Raw genomic sequence first — 21,963 nt, 5'->3', positions numbered from 1 at the left:
GTTGGTAGATGACGTAGTCAACCTAGGCCTCCCCTTCATCCTCCAGCACCTAGACCGCAAGGGGACCTATGCCAGGATTCTGTTTGTGGACTTTAGCGCTGCATTTAACACCATTGTTCCAAAGACGTACAGGTATGTAGGTTAATTGGCTGGGTAAATGTAAAAATTGTCCCTAGTGGGTGTAGGATAGTGTTAATGTGCGGGGATCACTGGGCGGCACGGACTTGGAGGGCCGAAAAGGCCTGTTTCCGGCTGTATATATATGATATGATATGATATGATATGATATGATGATGATTGTGCCAGAGCTAATAATAATAATAATAATAATGCATTACATTTATATAGCGCTTTTCATACACTCAAAGACGCTTTACAGGGATTTAAAGAACATAGGGAAGTGAATAAATAGATAAATAAGTAAACGAACATATAAGTAATACACTCCAAACCCTTCCAGTTGACTGTGCCTGAACCCCTCTGTCAATGGATCATCAACTTCCTGACAGACAGGAAGCAGCATGTGAGGTTGGTAAAGCACATCTCGGAGCCGCAGACCCTCAGCATAGGAGCACCGCAAGGCTGCGTACTCTCCCCTCTCCTTTACTCTCTCTACACCAACGACCGCACATCCACAGACTCCTCTGTCGAGCTCCTCAAGTTTGCGGACGACACAACCCTGATTGGACTGATCCAGGATGGGGAGGAATCTGCCTACAGACGGGAAGTGACACAGCTGGCGTCCTGGTGCCATCGCAACAACCTGGAGCTCAATGCTCTTAAGACAGTGGAACTAATTGTAGTGAGAATTTCATTGTTCTGTCTAGGACGGCACGGTAGCGCAGCGGTAGAGTTGCTGCTTTACAGCGAATGCAGCGCCGGAGACTCAGGTTCGATCCTGACTACGGGTGCTGCACTGTAAGGAGTTTGTACGTTCTCCCCGTGACCTGCGTGGGTTTACTCCGAGATCTTCGGTTTCCTCCCACACTCCAAAGACGTACAGGTATGTAGGTTAATTGGCTGGGTAAAATGTTTTTAAAAAAATTGTCCCTAGTGGGTGTAGGATAGTGTTAATATACGGGGATCACTGGGCGGCACGGACTTGGAGGGCCGAAAAGGCCTGTTTCCGGCTGTATATATATGATATATGATATGATATGATATGACAATAAAACATTCTTGACTCTTGATGTCTCAAGAAAGATCCCGACCTGAAACATCATCGGTCCATTTTCTTCAGAGATGCTGCCTGACCCGCTGAGTTTATAAGATGTGTGAATGATTTGTCTGTGGATGTAGGAGGCTGGTAAACTATTTTCTCAGTTTTCTCCTGAGTAGAGGACATTAAGATTGATTTTTTTTAAATGAGGGTGTGGATAAGGGAGGCTGCAAGAAACTTTCCACTGTGTTAAACCAAAGAACATGGTGAATGGAGGTGCAGACTCAATGGACCAAGCAGACTATTTCTTATTGCATATGTTATGTTCGACATAGCGAAAATAGATTATCCACTTGTTATCGCACCACTGGCTCTGGAATCCTGCAGTGAACAAATAGTTACCACATTTCCCTTATTTCAGCTACAACTACATTTCAAGAAGTTCTTCGCTGTTTGTGAACTGTTTTAAAACTCCTCGATGAGTAGAAAGTAAATGATAGACTTGCCTTTTATTTTATTTCTTCACCATTCTAATCTCCTTTTACCTTTGCTTCTCATACCCCTCATCACATTTTTCAACTATCAGGAAGATCACACCTTCCTCTAAGTTTAAATATATAAATCCCTCTAGGTTTAGAGGGATATGGACCAAACATGGGACTAGCTTAGATGGGGCACCTTGGTCAGCATGGACGAGTTAGACCTGTTTCCGTGCTCTTTGACTCTCTCTGACTCCAATAATGCGCAGAGGGAGAGTTGCTGCCTCACAGCGGTAGAGTTGCTGCCTTACAGCGGGAGAGTTGCTGCCTCACAGCGGTAGAGTTGCTGCCTTACAGCGATTGCAGCGCCGGAGACCTGGATCCGATTCTGACTATGGGCGCAGTCTGTACGGAGTTTGTACGTTCTCCCCGTGACTTGCGTGGGTTTTCTCAGAGATCTTCGATTTCCTCCCACACTCCAAACACGTACAGGTATGTAGGTGAATTGGCTTGGTAAATGTAAATGTTGTCCCTCGTGGGTGTAGGATAGTGTTAATGTGTGGGGAATCGCTGGTCAGCACGGACCTGGTGGGTCGAACGGCCCTGTTTCCGTGCTGTATCTCTAAATGCCAAACCGATAAAACTACTCTGCAAAATGCATACGTTGTGCATAAATTGGCAATAAGTTAACAGGCAAATTAGAAAAGGAAAGAAATCATCACAATAAAGGTGATTATTACACAAACCATGGAGTTCTCACTTCCAAAGAAGATTGACAGTAAATTGCAAGTAATGGATCAACATTCATCAGCCACAAGAAAAATGTCAATCATTAACGCAGATACACTGGAACATCAGATGCAGGATCCAACTGATAACAAACAAACCTGACACCTACACAAATTATAACAGACACACACAAAAGATACCACAACAGCAAGGTTGGCTGAGTAAAAATAAGACCTCAAAGGCATAAGAGATAAAGCACAGGGCAAAATTCCAAGCACAGAAAACGTGACCAGGTCAGAGTGTAGGACAGGGGTCAGGGAGCAGGAAGGGGGATCAAATGGCGGGACAGGAATGAAAGAGTGAGCAATACTGTTTGATATCTGTGAATAATATATTATCTTGCACAGTGCTCCGAAAACACCCCGCATCACACCTTGTATTCCAACGTATGCTTTCCCTGACTCGTCCTGTGTTTACTGTGGAAGCATTGCTATTGATAAAATATCAGACTAAACAGATAACGGAGATGGATGAGAATAGAAAGGCTTGCTAAAAACTTGTTCAGATTAATCTGAACCCAATGGAATCTGATATAATTAGCTAAATATACATCTGGAAACAATTTCATCAAGAATAAGGTGTAATGGTATATGATCCCCACTAATTAATTCAAAATCTTTCTGTTTAGCTTTATAACATTAAATAATTTACAGTTTGGGCATTTAGTTCAACCTGCTTTGGCATTAGAAATATAAATTATTTATAACTTGGGGAGTTTTGTGGAAATTGAAAGAGCTTAGGTTAAGATATATAGAAGTGTGAGCCAGTGACAAGCAAGTTCCCACAGCAATGGATCTAGCCACAGGCCATGCCATCAGGATTAAGGTGTCTATTCCTGCCCCAATATATCAGTTGCCAAGACTATGGCACCAAAACACATGGACTCATTCAACCAAACAGCATAACTTAGAATGAGGCCAATATTCAACAGAGCTTTGGTTGAAGTCAGGACAATATTTCTCTATTCCAGCAGTTTGTTTCAGGATTAAGATTTCCCAGCGTTATAAAAACAATGTAATATTACTCTGCTTATCAAGTAGGTCAGTGTCTGGCAATCACTCACTACATTTCGACTTGCCCTCATCACCCAGCCTTCACACAATGTTATTAGTTGCAAATCCTCCAGCAGTACCGACCCTCTTGGCCCACAGCAAACCCCTAAATTTCAGATAAGTTGAGCCATTCCAAATTTCCTCCTGAAGCTATCGGGCACAGACTCTCAAACCATCTGCATAAAGTAACTGGGAGTGTAGGTTATATGCAGTGGATGACATAGGTTACAGTTTGGTAGTTCAGTTCAGTTTCAGTTCAGTTTAATTTATTGTCAGGTGTACTGAGGTGCAGTGAAAAGCTTTTGTTGCGTGCTAACCTGTCAGCAGAAAGACAATACATGATTACAATCAATAAATGGTAAGGGAGTAATGTTTAGTGCAAGGTAAAGCCAGCAAAGTCCAATCAAGGATAGTGCAAAGGTCATCAAAGAGGTAGATAGTAGTTCTCTGGTTGTGGTAGGATGTGAATTGGCAATTCCTCACAGTGAGGCCTCTTATACAGCTCCTGCACCAGGAGCGCCTTCTATTGATGAAGCCAGAGCATTGGGGCAGACAAAATGTACAGCAAGGAACTGCGGATGCTGGTTTAAACCAAAGATAGACACAAAAAAGCTGGAGTAACTCAGCGGGACAGGCAGCATCTCTGGAGAGAAGCAATGGGTGACGTTTCGGGTCGAGACCCTTCTTCAGACAACTGGTTTTACCGCCATCAATTCTCTTGTGAAGCCCAAACAGACGATGAAGCAAAGGGAAAGGAGGAACTTACCGATTACTCAAGCATCGCCGCAGTGAGTACGAGGCACCTCCAGCACAGGTCCGCGAGCACTCACTCCACTGACCCCAGGCATCCCACTGGGACCCTCCGTCCTCCTCTGTGCGGGCTGGCCGCCAACTCTGAAACACACAGGCCAACCTTTAGTCTCAATATATTCAAACAGCAGATACCAAAGTAGACAGCAGCCGAGCAGGGGAAGAGTAAAGACATTCTGGCCTTCCATCACAGTGAGGAGGTGACTGGAGGAGTACGATGGATGTTTCTCTTTTTTTTTTTTGTGTTGATTTGTGTTGCTCTTATTGTTGGACTGTGGGTGACAAAATCTCGTCCGAAAGACTTGTTTTTTTGGATGACAATAAAGGGTATTCTGATTCTGATTCTGAAAACTGCATCTCCAGCTTTATGCTGAGATTGAGTGCTTGGTGGGTTTTTAGCCCCGAAGGTAGATTATGCACAATTAAGAATAACAAGAAATTGTTTTTCTAACAATAAGTGCACCATTCATTGTCAATTCAAGTCCTTTAATGTGCATACTTTCATCCTTTTATTAGATTAGTCCCCAATGCTAGAGATCAGGATTTACTCTAGGATTTCATTCTTTCATGAAGGGGTTTTAATTTTCAGGTGAAAAATTTAACATTGCGAGTAAGGTTTCTGAATAAACAATGTGAATGAATTAAATCAAGTAACTAAGGCTTGACAAGTGAGCAATGTCTAAATTTTTAACACATAAAATTCCCACTACATCATATTCGCAGGTCTTGTCATTCGTGCGAGGCGAGATTTTTACAGAGGGTGGTGGGTTCCCAGAATGTGCTGCAAGAAGTGGTGGTTGGCAGATATGATAATGGCATTTAAGAGGCTTGTAGATAGGCACATGGGTATGCAGAAAATGGGGTGACATGGATAATGTGCAGGCAGAGGAGATTAGTTTGGGATGAACACAAAGCTGGGTGGCCATGAGCTGTGAGGAGGATGTAATGAGGCTGCAGGGGGCCTTGGATACGTTGGATGAGTGGGCAGATGCAGTACAATGTGGATAAATATGAGGTTATCCACTTTGGCGGCAAGAACAAGAAGGCAGATTATTATCTGAATAGTGTCAGATTCGGAAAAGGGGAGGTGCAACGAGACCTGGGTGTCCTTGTACATCAGTCACTGAAAGTAAGCATGCAGGTACAGCAGGAAGTGAAGAAAACAAATGGCATGTTAGCCTTCATTGCGAGAAGATCTGAGTACAGGAGCAAGGACGTCCTATTGCAGTTGTACAGGGCCCTGGTGAGACCACACCTAGAGTATTGTGTGCAGTTTTGGTCTCCTAATTTGAGGAAGGACATTCTTGCTATTGGGGGAGTGCAGCATAGGTTCACCAGGTTAATTCCCGGGATGGTGGGACTGACATATGATGAAAGAATGGATCGACTGGGCTTATATTCACTGGAATTTAGAAGGATGAGAGGTGGTCTTATAGAAACATATACAAATCTTAAGGGATTGGACAGGCTAGATGCAGGAAAAATGTTTCCGATGGTGGGGGAGTCCAGAACCAGGTGTCACAGTTTAAGAATAAGGGGTCGGCCATTTAGGACTGAGATGAGGAAAAACGTTTTCATCCAGAGTTGTGAATTTGTGGAATTTTCTGCCACAGAAGGCAGTGGAGGCCAATTCACTGGATGTAATTAAGAGAGAGTTAGATATAACTCTTAGGGCTAACAGAATCAGGGGATATGGGGAGAAAACAGGAACGGGGTACTTATTTTGGATGATCAGCCATGATCATATTGAATGGTGGAGCTGGCTCAAAGGGCCGAATGGCTTACTCCTGCACCTATTTTCTATGTCTAACATTGTGGTCTGGAAGGTCTGTTCCTGTGTTGCACTGTTCTGTGTTTTAATCTCCCCACTAGCAGTTGCACCCAAGAGGAAAGGCAATGAGTATTGTGTTTCAGTGCAGATGTGGTGGGAGTGGAGATACAATTGGGATGATGAGGGCTGGGGACAGGATTGAAGTGGGATGGGTGGAGAGGGGGGGGCAGAGTGGATTTGGGTTCGAGTGAAGATGTGGTATGAGGTGGGGCTGTATTTGGCTAGAGGGGATGGTTGAGGTCCTGGACAAATTGGGTGATGTGTGAGATGGGTTTAGATTGGTGTGGGGATTGTTTGAGGCAGAGAATGGGTTGGTCACAATATTTTGGTCCTTGGGTGGATGATCTGAGGGAGGGTTAACTACCTGAGCATTGGTATATCCTTGCTGCCACGCACACCCTGCACACTTTTTGGGTGCACTGGAATTTCTGTGCAAGCTTCTTCCCGAATATTGTTTCGCGAGCTGAGAGGTTTTTGTACACGGTACTTCCTATCGTTCTGCTCCAAAGCCATTTTCACCAGCTGTTGAATTCAAGGCCATGGGGCCAACAGGTGGTCTCGGGGCCTACCGAAGAGTGAGTAATGAACCACAGACTGGGGCTTCTCTCGGTCACATTTTTCACCCGTAAATATCATTGGAAAAGCCAGGCATTGGGGACGCATGATAACTTTAATCGGCAACAAAACAGACAAATCTTGTGTGAATATAATCTCAGGTGATTGCAGGTGAACGCACCACTCATTACACCAGGCAAACATCGCAACATCTTAACAGCAGGCAGAATAATCGGCAATTGCAATAATCGCAGCTCGCCAAAAGGGAACTCTGTGATTTGCACATGGATCAATCTGGACTGAAATATCCAAGACAATTGTAAAATAAAGCTTTTGTTTAACAAATCATTTACATTGAATCATCACAATGATTTCAATCCTGCAGACTGCAGGTGGTGCAGTCTAATTTATTTAAAAACGCACAGGGTTACCTGTAGAGAATTTAACTACCCACTCGTCCAAACAAATTCAAACACTTTTTCCAAGTACATGCCATAGTTTAATTGCAAACAGCAGTGTTTTCCCTTCACTGTAATAAGTCAGCATTCCTAGGATTACAATAGTTCTGCTCTGCATTGCGGTAGGACAGCCCATTTTCTCCCCCTTGTTTAACTTTTACTGAGGAACCCAGAATCCACACGACTTCAGACTGGGGCTCATCGCTTCCCTCTCAGCATTAGACCAAGTTTGGAATTAGTACACAAGCCATGTCTCACTGCCTGAGGGTATTTGCTGGTCTTTTGTATCATGGTTAAATTAGGACAATATAAAAGGGCAAATTAGGGTATTTAAATCCATTACTTTAATTGGCTCGAAGCTGTTATTCAGAACAGATGAACAAAATCGGTTGATGTTCAATATTCATGATGTTTAGAATGATAACTTGGTTTTAATACTGAAAGGTATGCAATGAATAGGGTAAGCTGAAATGTGATCCCCATTCTTGGCATGTTAAAAGTATGCAACTACACGCCAACACTTTATACTCTGTACTTAGGAAAGCACTCATGCATCACATGGTTCTGTTCCCTACTGGCCACTTCCAAAGCTTCAGTGAATCTTAATTACCCTCAATGCACTCCCCAGTTATGGCCATTATCTGCTTCAGTGGCTATCAAGCCCCTCTGCCTTCCAACTCAAAGCTCAGAGCAGGATTCAGCCTTAATTCCCTCAGTAAATTCATACTGCTTGACTGTACAACATAGGTCATTCAATTTAGCTCACGTGAAAAGATATTTTCACTACAGAAAGTAGAATTATTTTCAGAAAATATGAATTTCAGTGTCCTCATAAGAGTTCCACAACTTTTTTATCGATATACATCAGTGAAGTGCTGGCTGGCATGAAGATCCAAATATACATCACCTATATTCATTCAGCCCCTTCATCAAAATTGTTTAACTTTGTTCAGACCATGAGGAATACTAGTGGATGTACTATATTTATATTGCGAGAAGGAGTTCGATAAGATGCCACATCAAAGATTATTATAGCAAATAATAGGTCATGGTGTAGGAAGTAACATGTCACCAAGGATAGGAAATTGTCTAGCGAACAAGAAACAGAGTGCAGGCATAAATTCTTCTTCTTCGTCTCGTTGGCAAGATGTTATGAATTGTGTGGCTCAAGGATCATTACAAGGATACAGTTGTTGAATTTGTGAATGAGACAAAGTTAGGTCAAAAAGTAAATCGTGGCGATGACAAAGAGGCAATAAAAGATAGAGATAGGGTAAGTGAATGAACAGAGATGTGACAAATGGAGAATAATGCGAGGCATTGTGAAATTGTCCATTTCTGTAGAAAAATAAATAAAACACCTTGACATGCCAAAATGCTGGAGTAACTTACGGGACAGGTAGCATGTCTGGAGAGAAGGAATAGGTGATGTTTTGGGTCGAAACCCTTCTTCAGACTCAGAGTCAAAAAGGATCAAAGGTCAATTTATTATCACGTGTACCAATTAAGGTACAGTGAAACTCGAATTATCATACAGCCATACTAAAAAAAGCAACAAGACACACAACTACATAAAAGTTAACATAAACATCCACCACAGTGGATTCCCCACATTCCTCACTGTGATGGAAGGCAATAAAGTCTAATCCTCTTCCTCTTTATTCTCCCGCAGTCGGGGCAGTCGAACCATCCGCAGTCAGGGCAAACATAGACCCCGTGTCGGGGAGATCGAAGCTCCCGCGTCGGGGAGATCGAAGCTCCCAAGTCGGGGAGATCGAAGACCCCGCGTCGGGGTGATCAAAGCAATCAGGGCAGTCGAAGCTCCCGTGTCAGGGCAGTCGAAGCTCTTGCAGCTGGAAGCTCCCGAAGCCGGTCTTTAACCAGGGATCACAAGCTCCACGATGTTAAACTCCACAGGCTCCCGAGATTGGAGCTCCAAGATCAATCCCTGACATAGGGATCGCAAGTTCTACGATGGCAAGTCCCGCAGGCTCCCGCGGATGGAGCTCCCGAAGTCAGACTCCAGGAGAAGCCGCCAGCTCCTCGATGTTAGGCCACAGTGCAGATGGAGATACAATACGCAAAAAAAAAATCGCATCTTCGTCGAGGTAATAGATTTTAAAAAGTTTTCCCCCACCCCCCACATAAGACAAGCTAAAGAACACTAAAACATACATTTAACACATACTAAAAAAACAACAAAGAAGGAAGGGACGAGACAGACTGTTGGCGAGGCAGCCATTGCTGGCACCACCCGGTGGAATTGTCGGGTAGAGGGAAACTAGAGATATAGAAGGGTAAGGTGTGAAAAGGACAGATCAAAGCAGGTGTTGATCAAGGAAATGTAGAATGGTTCAACACCTTCCTCCATGATGAGGGATTGTAGACATTTGAGGTGTAGAAGGATCTGGATGGCCCAGTGCATGATCAACAAAAGGTTCATATGCAAGTACAGAAGTAGTCAGGAAGATGAACAAAATGTTATCATCTATTGCCAGGGAAATTGAATACAAAAGTAGAGAGGTTACCCACCTTCCTGCAGCTCCCTGTACACCCCTTTTCCTGATCAACTAATTCACTAGATATCTCCCCACATCTCTGAGTGTTGGCTTCCCAAGAAATGACCAAATCACACAGCCCTACAGTTTGCATGTAAGACCATTGAGCAGCAGACCAAATAGTTCTGTGCATAATGTTGCGTTCCTCAATTAATATCATAACCTGTAAACAACATACTCTTCCCTCTGGTCTACAATTCGATACATCTATATTGAATAGTGGGCAACAAGCTGAATATAATTAGACGTGTAGAAAGGAACTGCAGATGCTGATTGATACCGAAGATAGACACTGATGGTCATTCTTTGTATTTGTGCAACCTGCGTCACTGAGAGGGGGCAGTGTGATTAAACTCTGATCCATCATTCATCATTCACCTGCCATTAGCGATAGGAGCAGAATTAGGCTATTCAGCCCAACAAGTCTACTCCACCATTCAATCAATGCTGATCTATCTCTCCCTCCTAACCCCTATTCTCCTGCCTTCTCCCCATAAGCCCTGACAATCAAGAATCTATCTCTGCCTTAAAAATATCCATAGACAGCGTCCCACCATTCTGCTTTAGTTAAACATTTTGTTCAAGATGGCCGCGCCGTTGTGTTTGGCTGCCTGCCACTGTATGTTTCATTTTATTTTTTTTTCCTAATCAGATGTGCAGCACTTTGGTCAACGTGGGTTGTTTTTAAATGTGCTATACAAATAAAATTGACTTGACTTGACAAAGTTCTGGAGTGTCTCAGCGGGTCAGGCAGCATCTCTGGTAACGGATTGGTGATGTTTCGGATCAGAACCCTTCTTAAGAGTGAGGAAGAGTTAGAAGAAGGGTTGCGACCCGAAACGTCACCCATCCTTTTTCTCCAGAAATGCTGCCTGACCCGCTGAGTCATTCTAGCACATAGTGTCTATCTTGAATATAATTAGACATCTGAGTACAAAGAATCAACCTAATCTTGACTAACATCATGAATTCATGAGATGTTTCATCATGTTGGAAGTGCCTTTACAAAGAAAATTATACTCTATGTTATATGAAAGTATGAACTTCAACCCAAACCTAAACAAGATTAGTTTAGCGGTTTATCTATTATCATCCCAGTGCCAAAGAAAAGCAAGGGAGTGTGCTTAATTACTACAGTTCAGTGGCAATGACATTCGCAATGATGAAGTGCTTCATGAAGCTGGTCATAACACACATTAACTCCAGCCTCCCAGACAGTCTTGATCCACTGCAGTTTTCCGACCATTGCAACAGGTCCACGGCATACACCATCTTCTTGGCCCTTAACTCATTGCTGGAACCTCTGCATTACATCTACATCAGTCTCCTATTAATTAACAACAGCTCTGCCTTCAGCACCATAATCCCAACCAATCCTATTTCTAACCTCCTGGAGCTAGAAATCAGCATTGCCCTCTGCAACTGGATCCTTGTCTTCCTGATCCATCGACCACAATCAGAGAGGATAGGGGACAAAACATCCAGCAAGATAATTCTCAACACCAGTGCCCTGCAAGGATATATTCTAAGTAGCCCACTATACATTAATACTGCCAAAGTGGAGATGATCGGGAATTTCAAATTACTAGGCATAAACATAACCAACAGTTTGACCTGGATCAACCACAGTTAAGCTATGGCCAAGAAAGAATACCAACACCTGTACTTCCTCTGCAGACGAAGAATGTTCGGCAAGTCTACAGCAACTCTTACCAACTTCTGTCAATGTACGGTAGAAAACATCCTATTGGCATGCATCACAGCTTGGTTTGGCAACAGCTCAATACCGCAAGAAACTGCAGAGTGTTGTGAATATAACCCGCTCTATCACACAAACCAGCTTCCCACACATTGACTCTATCTCCACCATGCTGCCTCGAGAAAGCAGTCAACAAAACCAAGGACTATAAAATTATAAAAGGACTGGATAAGCTAGATGCAGGAAAAATGTTCCCAATGTTGGGGGAGTCTAGAACCAGGGGCCACAGTCTAAGAATCAAGGGGAAGCCATTTAAAACTGAGATGAGACTAAACATTTTCACCCAGAGAGTTGTGAATTTGTGCAATTCTCTGCCACAGAAGGCAGTGGGGGCCAATTCACTGGATGAATTTTAAAGATAGTTAGATAGAGCTCTCGGGGCTAGCAGAATCAAGGGATATGGGGAGAAGGCAGGCACGGGTTGCTGATTGTGAATGATCAGCCATGATCACAATGAATGGCGGTGCTGGCTCAAAGGACCAAATGGCCTCCTCCTGCACCTATTTTCTATGTTTCTCTGATCATTCACTCTTCTCCCCTCTCCCGTTGAGAAGATACAAAAGATTGAAAACACATACCACCAGATCCAGAAACAGCTTCTTCCCTGCTGTTATCAGGCTACTGAATGGTCCTCCCATCAGCTAAAGATGTTCTTCCATTCCCACTACCTCATTGCAACCATTGCACCTTTTTTTTTCATCCGCACTTTCCCTGAAACTCTAATGCTATAATATTGTAATGCCATATTCTGTACTCTGGCATTTATCTCTTTGTACTACCTGTTTGTACCTGTGTATGGTTTGTACTTATATAGTGTGATTGATTGGATACACATGACTATAATAAGCCAATACCAATGCCAATATTTTCCTGCAATGCTGCAATCTTTAAATGAATCGTGGAACTTGGATAAGCATCTCAAATAAAACAATTGTTAAACCACAAGCGGGTATCAAATGCACAAGGCAGCAGAGAGAGGGAGAGGGAATAGTCACGGTCTGTAAAGACACAGCATGATTCCAGAACAATCTTACACCCATAGCTGTCATGTTACTGGTGGCAGATTTAATGTAGTATTTTACATCAAATATCCACCTCTGTGGGGCGTCTGACTAAAATTTCCAACTGATGGCAAGTAGACAATGTAAAATCCCAGGATATATCTGGTTTTAATAGAGTCGATGCAGAGCAAACATTTCCACTTCTGAGGAAGAAGAGCAGAGCTAGGGGCTGCCAATCCAACAGGGGATTTGTAGGAAACTTTTTTACCCAAAGAGTAGTGAAAATGTGTAATTCACACGCACAAGGAATGGTTAACATGAACAGCATAGTTACACCTAAGGAGAGGTTCTCCGAGTCATATAGCTCCAAAGGACTATAAACATCAGGAGGGACGAGGGACGAGGTACGTACAAATTAGGACCAGGAGTAGGTTACCCGGCCCACCTTTCAATAGGATTGGGGTGACCTGATTGTAACCTCATCTCAGCATTCCCATCTCCTCCCACTAACCTTTCACCATGTGGCCTGGTTCTATGCTGAATGTCACATGCAATCCTGTAACATTTTAATAGGCATCCAGTGGTGAAAATACTTTTCTGGGCTTTGTATACATTTTTATATAAATTCCACGCAGGTTGAGTAATGCAGCATCCAATAACAGGTATAACAGGTCAGGGTGGGTTGCTTGCTGCAAGACATTTCCACCCACTATTCCATTTCAATTCCTTCCTTAGCTTTAGGTGCTGAACCATGTTGGGATTCAGTCCTTAATATTTGTATTCAGGATTACAGAGCTGTGGTGGAATCCTTTACACTGTTTTTTGTTTTTTTTGTTGGACTACATTCTTCCACATTGGAAAGCAGTCTCTTGTGCTGGTGTTCTGCCTCCTTGTGCTTGTCTGCAATGGAGATGTAATTCCCATATTTTGGTATACATTTCCTTGTGTTGGCCAAAATTCTCTGTGTTTGGATACAGTTCAATGTGTTTCGATATAGTTCACTTTGTTGTGGTTTGGCTGCAGCTGACTGTGTTTCATTATATTGGGAGTATAGTTCAATGTAAATAAAAAGACAAAGCGTTGGAGTAACTCAGATGATATCCCAGAGGATCCAGCATCTCTGAAGGATATGGATAGAACCCATTTCAGGTCCCTCAGGTCACTCTTAAATCTTTTCCCACTTCACCCTAAATCTATGCTGTCTAGTTTTAGACTCTGACATGCACTTTACGGCCTGACGCAAACTCTGTCCGTGAATTCCTAGCTCTCTAAATAGCGATGTGGTTAATCTCGCTATGAAACGTCTACAACTTCATTGTGAAACTTCTACAATTTCATTTCACTGCACATTTATGTGTATGTGACAAATGAATTGACTATTGACTAACCTGCCTCAACAGGACGTACTCTTGCTCTCCATCCTCGCTGCTAACTTCTGCTGCTAACTCTACATATCTTTTCCTTTCATAAGCATCCACTAAGTTCTCCCAGTGCACCGTTAGTTTTATAACTGACCGTTATAAGCATCCACTAAGTTCTCCCAATGCACCGTCAGCTGACTAACTGACACTATATCAGGCCTCAAACTAGTAGTAATTATTTTGTGCAGAACAAGAAGCTTTCCTCCTAAATCTACCTGCATCTCCCATTCATTGGCTCTCCGTAAATGGCCTGACTCATGCCTATCTGCAAACTTCCCTCTTCTACCTTTCCTGGCCTGGGGGAAAGACTGTGGCTATTAACCTTATTTATGTTCTTCATGAACATATTAAGGACTGAATCCTAACGTGGTTCAGCACTCTATCAATCGACCATCTTTGCTCCAGAGCAAGAAGACCCAGCCTATCCAATCTATCCTTAAAACTCAAACCTTCCAGACACAGTAACATCTTTATAAATCTCAATGCATCCTTTGCAGTTTAATGATATTAAACCAATAGCTGGGTGATGAGAATTATACACAGTATTCCAAATGTGGCTTACTAACATCTTTTCTAGCTGTAACATGACATTTCAACTCTTATCTTCAATACACTAACCAATGAGGACAAGCATGCAAAACATTTTCTTCGCCATCCTGTCTACCCGTATCACTACTTTCATGGACCTATGGATCTGCACCCCAAGGTCTCTCAGTTCTACAACACTCCCTGGGGCTCTATCATTTACTGTGCAAGTAAATGAGAGTAAATGGTAGTTTCTCTTACCAAAATACAACACGTTGCATGTATCTGAATTCCACATTAGAGTACGTCATTGTGTTAGGGTTCAGTTCACTATGTTGGGGAATAGCTCTCAATGCTAGGGTACGTGTCATTGTGTTATGCTACAGTGCGTTGTACTGGGGTACAGTTCATTGTATTGGGCTAAGCTTTACCATATTAGAATACATTTTGGGATCCATTTCACTGAGTTGTGGCACAGCTCATTGTGTCGCTGTATAGCTTTCTCTTTTGAAGTGCAACTCTCTTTTGGGGCAAGATTCACTATGCTATGGTACTGGTCACTGTTTTGTGGTACAACTCATTATGTGCTACACAGTGTTTAGATACATATTTGGATACAACAGTGCTTGCATTGGGTACAATCCGCTCTCGCAGGGAACAGAATATATAAACGTAATAGAAACAGGAAAAGGGCTCTCAGACTGCCATTCAATATCATTGTGCCCAATTTCCCAAAGTCTCATTTCACTTCTGTGCCAGTACTCCATAATCCACAATGGATTTGATCTTTCAATAGTTTATCTTCCTCCTCTTTAAATATCCTCAATCATCTAACCTCCAAAACGCCTTGGATAGAAATATCCAGGGATTTACCAATCTCTGCAGAAAGGAATTCCTCTGATTCTCAGTTTTTAATTACCAACCCCAGATCTTGTAATGATGACCCCTCTATGGTTTAGCATCTTCCCTGCAGTGCCCCTTAAGGAACTGCAGCTACTTTGTTTTAATAAGATCTCCCTTCATTCTTCCAAAATCAAGACTATAGATCGAATTTTTAGCTGCTTGTGACAGGAAAATCCTCTCATCCCAGATATTGGTTTTTATTTCACTGTGTTGGTTCGCTGTTGGGGCTGCAGTATAGTTCATGAGGTACCATGTGTTGGGTTGGGGTAGAGATCAACTGTGTTGGATTACAGTTCACTGTATTGGGGCGGTGTCCCATCAATACCAGATGCTTTTATTACATCATTTTGTATGTTTTGTGTGGTGGCATTGTATAACTTAATGGGCTTTTACAGGCAGATGGAGAAGAATCTTATTCTTAGCATGCAGATTCTATTTCAGATAAGCCTTGAGATATCTGTGTGAAACCAGAAACCAGAAGTCTGAAACAAACCATGTGTCAATATATACTGCGTGGTAGCTCTTTTATGGTGGAACATTCTCTTCCCATGCACACGGTGCAAAAGGTCCAGAGGGGAGTGGGAGTTTATGAGAAGGAGTGTTTGAGAGAAATAGTGCGTCAGAGAGAGTGCTTGAGAGCGAGGGTGCGTGAGAGAGTGCAAGTGAGAGAGTGCAAGTGAGAGAGTGTGTGAGTGAGAAGGTGCATGAGAGCGAGGGTGCGTGAGAGAGTGCGAGTGAGAGGGTGCTTGAGAGCGAGGGTGCACGAGAGCGAGAGAGAGCGCATGAGAGAGAGCGAGGGTCCATGAGTGAGTGTGAGCGAGTGAATGAGAGGGCGTCAGCGATCAAGCATGCATGTGTGACTTAAGTTTACTGATAACAATGGGGAGCCTGATAGTTTGGCTGGAGGATCTGCCATACAGCTTGTGCAGAGCCAAACTCCAATCACCTTGGGAAAACATTCATTTCAAATCATTCAGTGTATGTCATGTGACAACTGTTCAGGTACATCGAAAGTGAGAAAATATTTGCACGATTTCTTTGCACAATAAAGCAATTGCTAAACATTTTTGTAACATGTTGACCAAAGAAATGCTAAAAGATTTGAGAAAGAGTTTTTTGAGGCAGTGAAAAATATGATTGATGAGGGTGGGCAGTGAATTTTGACGACATGGATTTTAGTGAAGCATTTGGGAAGGTATGTCATTTTAGGCTCAAGAGTCATTTCCAGAGTTGAGTGTTTTATTGTTATCTGTCCCGAAACGGAAGAATGAAATTCCCACTTGCAGCAGCACAACAGACAAACAATAATAGTGCAAAGATAAAACCAATGCCCCCAACTCTATGTAGTTTGGAGCTAAGCTAAATCACATGGGATCCACGATGACTTAGTAAATTGGATATAAAATCAGCTTGGCCATAGAAGACAGACGGTTGTGGTGGAGGGATATTTTACTGACTGGAGGTATGTGACGCAAAATATGTTCAAGTTGCAATGATGGTTGTCAAAGTTTACAGCACAATAGATATATCAGTTGGAAATTAGGGGGGAGAAATGATGAATGGAGTTTAATCTGAACGTGGTGAATCTTAGGAGGTCAAATGCAAGAGGAAAGTATACAATAAATGGTAGGGCACATCATGTATACCCTACATTGATGTACAGGGTGATCAAGGGGGACAAGTCTATAATCCCTTGAAAGTGGCAAAATAAGTAGCTAGGGTGGCAGAGAAGGTGTGCAGCATGCTTGCATTCATCAGTTGAGGCATTGAGCATAAAGCCTTGATTTGGCCACATTTGGAGTATGATGTGCAGTCCATGCCATCACATTACAGGAAGGATGTCAAGGATTTGGAGAGGGTTCCTCAGAGGATGAAGAAGAGGATGTTTTCCATGTTCTCTCTTTCCCAGTTCAGGTTTCCGACGTGAAATGTTAACTTTTTTCCTTTCCACAGATTGTACCTGACCTCACGAATGTTTCCAGCATTTCAGTTTTTATCCAAACGCTCTTTTCATTAAGAATTCTGGTTAGATTTCTCCTCGTGGTCTGTTTTCTCTGAAAGTGTTGTTTCACTGTGAGGGCATGACAGGTAACTCCGAAGCCCATGATCCAGCTGGGACAGTAGCTGAAGGGAGAGTTAGTCAGCCTCAGCACCATGGTGATCCTTTGCCCCAAGATCCCAGTGGTCAGTTGAGGTGAACCTTTGACAAGGAGCAGTGCTCCCCATGAGATTTGATCACCATCTGGTCATCAGCAACGAAAGCTGGAGTAAATCAGCGGATCAGGCAGCATCCCTGGAGAACATGAATATGTGACATTGCGGGTCTGGACCCTTTGTGGACAATATTACAACACGACGTACATCCAATGGCCTTTTATCATTCTGGCTGGAATATATAGGAATACACTGACTGGCACGTTCCTCAAACAACAGTCAATGCCTTCCACAGGGGAATCACATTTTGAGATGCCATGTTATTATTTATTTCTATGGTAAGGAGTCACTAATCTCAGCATTTTAACTAAACATAGTCCTGGAGTCTTGGATAGATATACAGCATGGACTGGCCCTCTGGTCCACAAACTATGTTCCATCCAACCTCCACCCACTTACAGCAATCCTACCTTCATCTCACATTCTTTTACTTACATCGTTATTGAAGGGATGTGGGCATTGCAGGCTGAGCCATCATTTAATTGCCCATCTCTAATTGTCTTTGAGAAGGTGCTGGTGAGCTGTCAGCTGCCTTCTTCAATCAATGCAGTCCTTGAAGTGTGGCTACACTCACAAAGTTGTTAGGACTAGGGTTGCAACATTTCAGACGATCACCAGTGAAGGAACGGTAATATATATCCAATACAAGATGGTGTGCCTCTTGGTGGGCAACTTCCAGGAGCGCATGTTTCCATACTTTTGCTACTCTGATTTTTCTAGCGGGCAGAGATCATGGATTTGGAAGGTGCCATCTCAGGAATCTTGGTCGCATTAACCCCATCCAGATCCTACCACTTACCAACACATGAGTGATGATTTATAGCAGACAATTGACCGTCTGTGGGATGTGGTGCAGGGATATCATGTAACTTGCATGTCTGTGGGATGTGGTGCAGGGACAGCATGCAGACACCACACAGACAGCACCCAAGGTCAGGATTGAATCCTGGTCACAAAGAAATGTGGGGTCATAAAGAACGGTATTGTGTCCCCAGCACAAACGAAAACAATGCCATAGTTAGACCCCTCGTTGATCTCCAGTCGGGTCAGACATTCAGATGCAGTTCTGTGAGAATGCTGCACTCTGGAGCAGTCATCTTATGGACAATAATCCACCTGATCTGTCCATGTCCCCCCCCCCCCCCCCCCCCCCCCCACCCATTCTCCCACCCTCCCTCCCTCCCCTGTGCCACACCTGGACTCGCTCACCCTATATTCCTTCCTTTAACTTCACAATTTGCAACTCTTCAACAAGTCTGTCTCACACCTTCTGTTTTTATCTCTGGCCTTTGCTCCAAACATCATCTGCCTGTCAAAAAAAAGACTTTGCCTGTGTCCACCTATTACCTGCCATGCTTTGTCCGGCTCCTCTCTCCCAGCTTTCTATCTCCCACCAGAATCGGTCTGAAGAAGGGTCCTCACCCGAAATGTCACCTATCCATGTTCGAGAGAGATGCTGCCTGGTCCACTGAGTTACTCCAGCATTTTGTGTCCTTTTCTGTAAACCAGCATCTGCATCCTTATTTCTTTAGTTGTTGTTTTCATTGCAGATTTAACATAATGCAGTAATGAAAGTTTGGCTTTGACGTGAAGGGAAGTAGACCCAGAAATCCTTTGGGTGCCCTTTAAAGTGTGGTAAAGGGTCAGTCTTATGCCTGTGATTCTGTCAACTGTGGGCCTCTTTTGAAAATTCAGGATTCATAAGTTCACAGATGTCAGAGGTAACAAGGGCTGAACAATGCTAGAGGGATTAATTTATCATCTCCAGGGAGGATTAATCAAAGAATAAAAATATATTGCAAAAAGATAATGCAATAATCATGGAATATCAATATTCACATAGGGCAAATCAAAATGGTAAAAGAAGTATGATGGATGAGTTTGTAGAATTTAATGTACAGTGCTTTCTGGAACAATGTATCATGGAATCAGACAAAACTCTAGTTTTAACATTGACTTAAGTAATGCATGAGGATTAGTTAGAAACTGGAAAGAGATTCTCCAGGGAAATATAATCACAGTTCAACACAATATTATTTATCCTTCAGTTGGATACTAGAACAATGAATTGAAAGAAAGCCATTTGTGTGGGTGTGAGACCGAAAGAGTCTCAGAAGGTTGGGAAATTATATTAAGACATTTAACAACTGATAAAACATAACAAACATCATCAGAATTTGCTCATAATTGTCAAAAAAATAATATTTGATTGAGAAATAAATGCTTTATAGATAAAGTAATCCATCTAGGTTTAACTCAGGAGGTTAAGAATAGAGACACAAGGAACTTCAAATTCTGCTTTCTTGAGTAGAACACAGAGTGCTAGAGTAATTCAGCAGGTCAGGCAACATCTCAGGAGAACATAGATAAGTGATGTATTGGATTAGGACCCCTTTTCAGTATGCAACATGGATAGGTGACGTTTTGGGTCTGGAGAAGTTTGAAAAAGGTTCAAACCCTAAAATGTAGGCTGTTCATGTCCTTCAGAGATGTTGCCTGACCCACTAAGTAACTCCAGCATTTTTGTTAGAAAAGCATTGAATTAAAACAGTGCGAATTATGAAGTTACCAGAAAGAGAAGCAAGCCCAAGGATTGGATGAGTTTAGGATGCTGTAACAAATGATCAAAACATTACCAATGAGGGAGAAAATAGAGTAGGGGGTAAATCATCAAGAGATATAAAAGATTTAAGAGTTTCTGTAATAACGTAAAAAAGGAAACAACAGAAAATAAGGAGCAGAAATGGGAGAAATTATAATAATAAATAGGCAATTAAACAAATATTTTGCATCTGAGAACTTTGTAGATGATAGGATAAAGATACCAGAAATAATGGGGGAAATTAAGGATCTAATGACAGTCAGGAGAAACAGGAGCACACACATACTCGGACACACGCACGTGCACACACACGCTCAAAATATCAGACTTTTGTCGTGGGAAAACATTCCCTGACTGATTCCTAGCCCAGGGTCTCAAAGGTTCTGATGAGCAAACTCCACAAGGAGCGGTAATGAAAATGAGCTTTGGATGGTTTAGCTCCACTCTCAGCCATGGGGCGCTGTCTATTTTTATCTTAAGCTTATAGAAAGCCAGACTCTAATCATAATCCCGATCCAAGTACAACATTTTTGGCAAACGCAATGTAGTTATTGCAGTTCTATTGTACTTACTTTGAACTACATTTTTTCCTTCTTTGACGTCAAAGGGAAAAAAGTAGTGAAAGAATGTTCATTTAATATTGAGAGTCTAATTTCCAAATGTAACTGACCACGTAAATGTCTCAATACCTTTTCAGGTAACCAAAAATAACCAATGGGGTATTTGGAATCCTTGTTGAGACTGTTCCCTACTAATGCTTGTCATGTGCTTCATTATTTAGTCTGGAACAATCCTAATTCCAGTCTCTGTGCAATTCCTCACCAGGAGGTAGTGTCTAGTCATCGAGCAAGCAATATATTTCACTAACACATGGCCTTATCCGTACTTCAACCCCATCAATCATACCCCACCAACAGTAGGATTGAGGGTAGACACAAAATGCTGGAGTAACTCAGCGGGACAGGCAGCATCTCTGGAGAGAAAGAATGGGTGACTTTTCGGGACAAGACCCTTCTTAAGACTGAACTAATGGGTGACATTTCGGGTCGAGACCCTTCAGACTGAACTAATGGGTGACTTTTCAGGTTTGCAACCCTTCTTCAGACTGATTGAGGAGCTGAGCACTCCCACCTTAGCATAGATATATTCATGACTGGAACTTGCTGCTTATATTCAGCTAAGGAAAGGCACGCAACGTTGTAACAACCTTCTAATGTTACATTAACAAAGTTCTCTGGGGGAATCCTGCCGACATCAACTCTGCACCACATTATTAGCTGTCCAGGAAAAGAATTCGAAGCAGTAACTAGATGAAGTAAGCGAGGGACGCAATAACAACTATGCACCTTTAATATAGTCAAATAACCCAAAGGCACTTTAGAAAGGCACGGCTCTTTCCTCTAGTAATTTGTCAGAGTTATGGATTTACCAGAAGGTCGTTCCTCAGTGGAAGGAAAGGAAGGAATGAAAGAGTCCGAGAGTGCCAGCTCTCAAATTTCACCGCATTTGGAGTAACAAATCATCCTTCAGGAGCAATGACACTGACAGGAAGGCAGTTACAGCAAAATTACCACTTTATAAAAATCACAATTAGCCACTAACCTTTCGTATACTTTTTGTTACACTTACTATTATGCAAATATCTTCAGCAGAAAGTTTGCATCTAAATGCCTGCATTGCAAGTTCCATTGTTTCCTTTCAAAAATAACCAAAAGCAGGAAACAACAACATTTAAAAAATAAGAGCCTATCACCTTTTCCATTGCCAGAAGACCCAGTAGATATTTGAAGGATTACGATTGTGTGCATGGGATGTGGCTGCTGTGTGTACAGATCTTGCCACCCTGT

The 21,963-nt window shown here is 42.5% G+C and overlaps 1 protein-coding gene across 1 annotated transcript in view; it reads right to left on the bottom strand.

Moving 5' to 3' along the window:
* The window catches only part of LOC144589925 (ADAMTS-like protein 1), a 431,785-nt gene that overhangs the window by 202,308 nt on the left and 207,514 nt on the right, over window positions 1–21,963 (bottom strand). Inside the window, exon 3 of the mRNA XM_078394882.1 lies at window positions 4,246–4,373. Within this exon, the coding sequence (XP_078251008.1) occupies window positions 4,246–4,373 (128 nt within the window). The remainder of the gene's footprint in view (window positions 1–4,245; window positions 4,374–21,963) is intronic.

The sequence above is a fragment of the Rhinoraja longicauda genome, chromosome 3 (assembly GCF_053455715.1).
Source record: "Rhinoraja longicauda isolate Sanriku21f chromosome 3, sRhiLon1.1, whole genome shotgun sequence".
Classification (NCBI taxonomy): domain Eukaryota; kingdom Metazoa; phylum Chordata; class Chondrichthyes; order Rajiformes; family Arhynchobatidae; genus Rhinoraja; species Rhinoraja longicauda.
The sequence above is the reverse complement of the archived record's forward strand: the minus strand, read 5'-3'. Positions and strand labels throughout refer to the sequence as shown.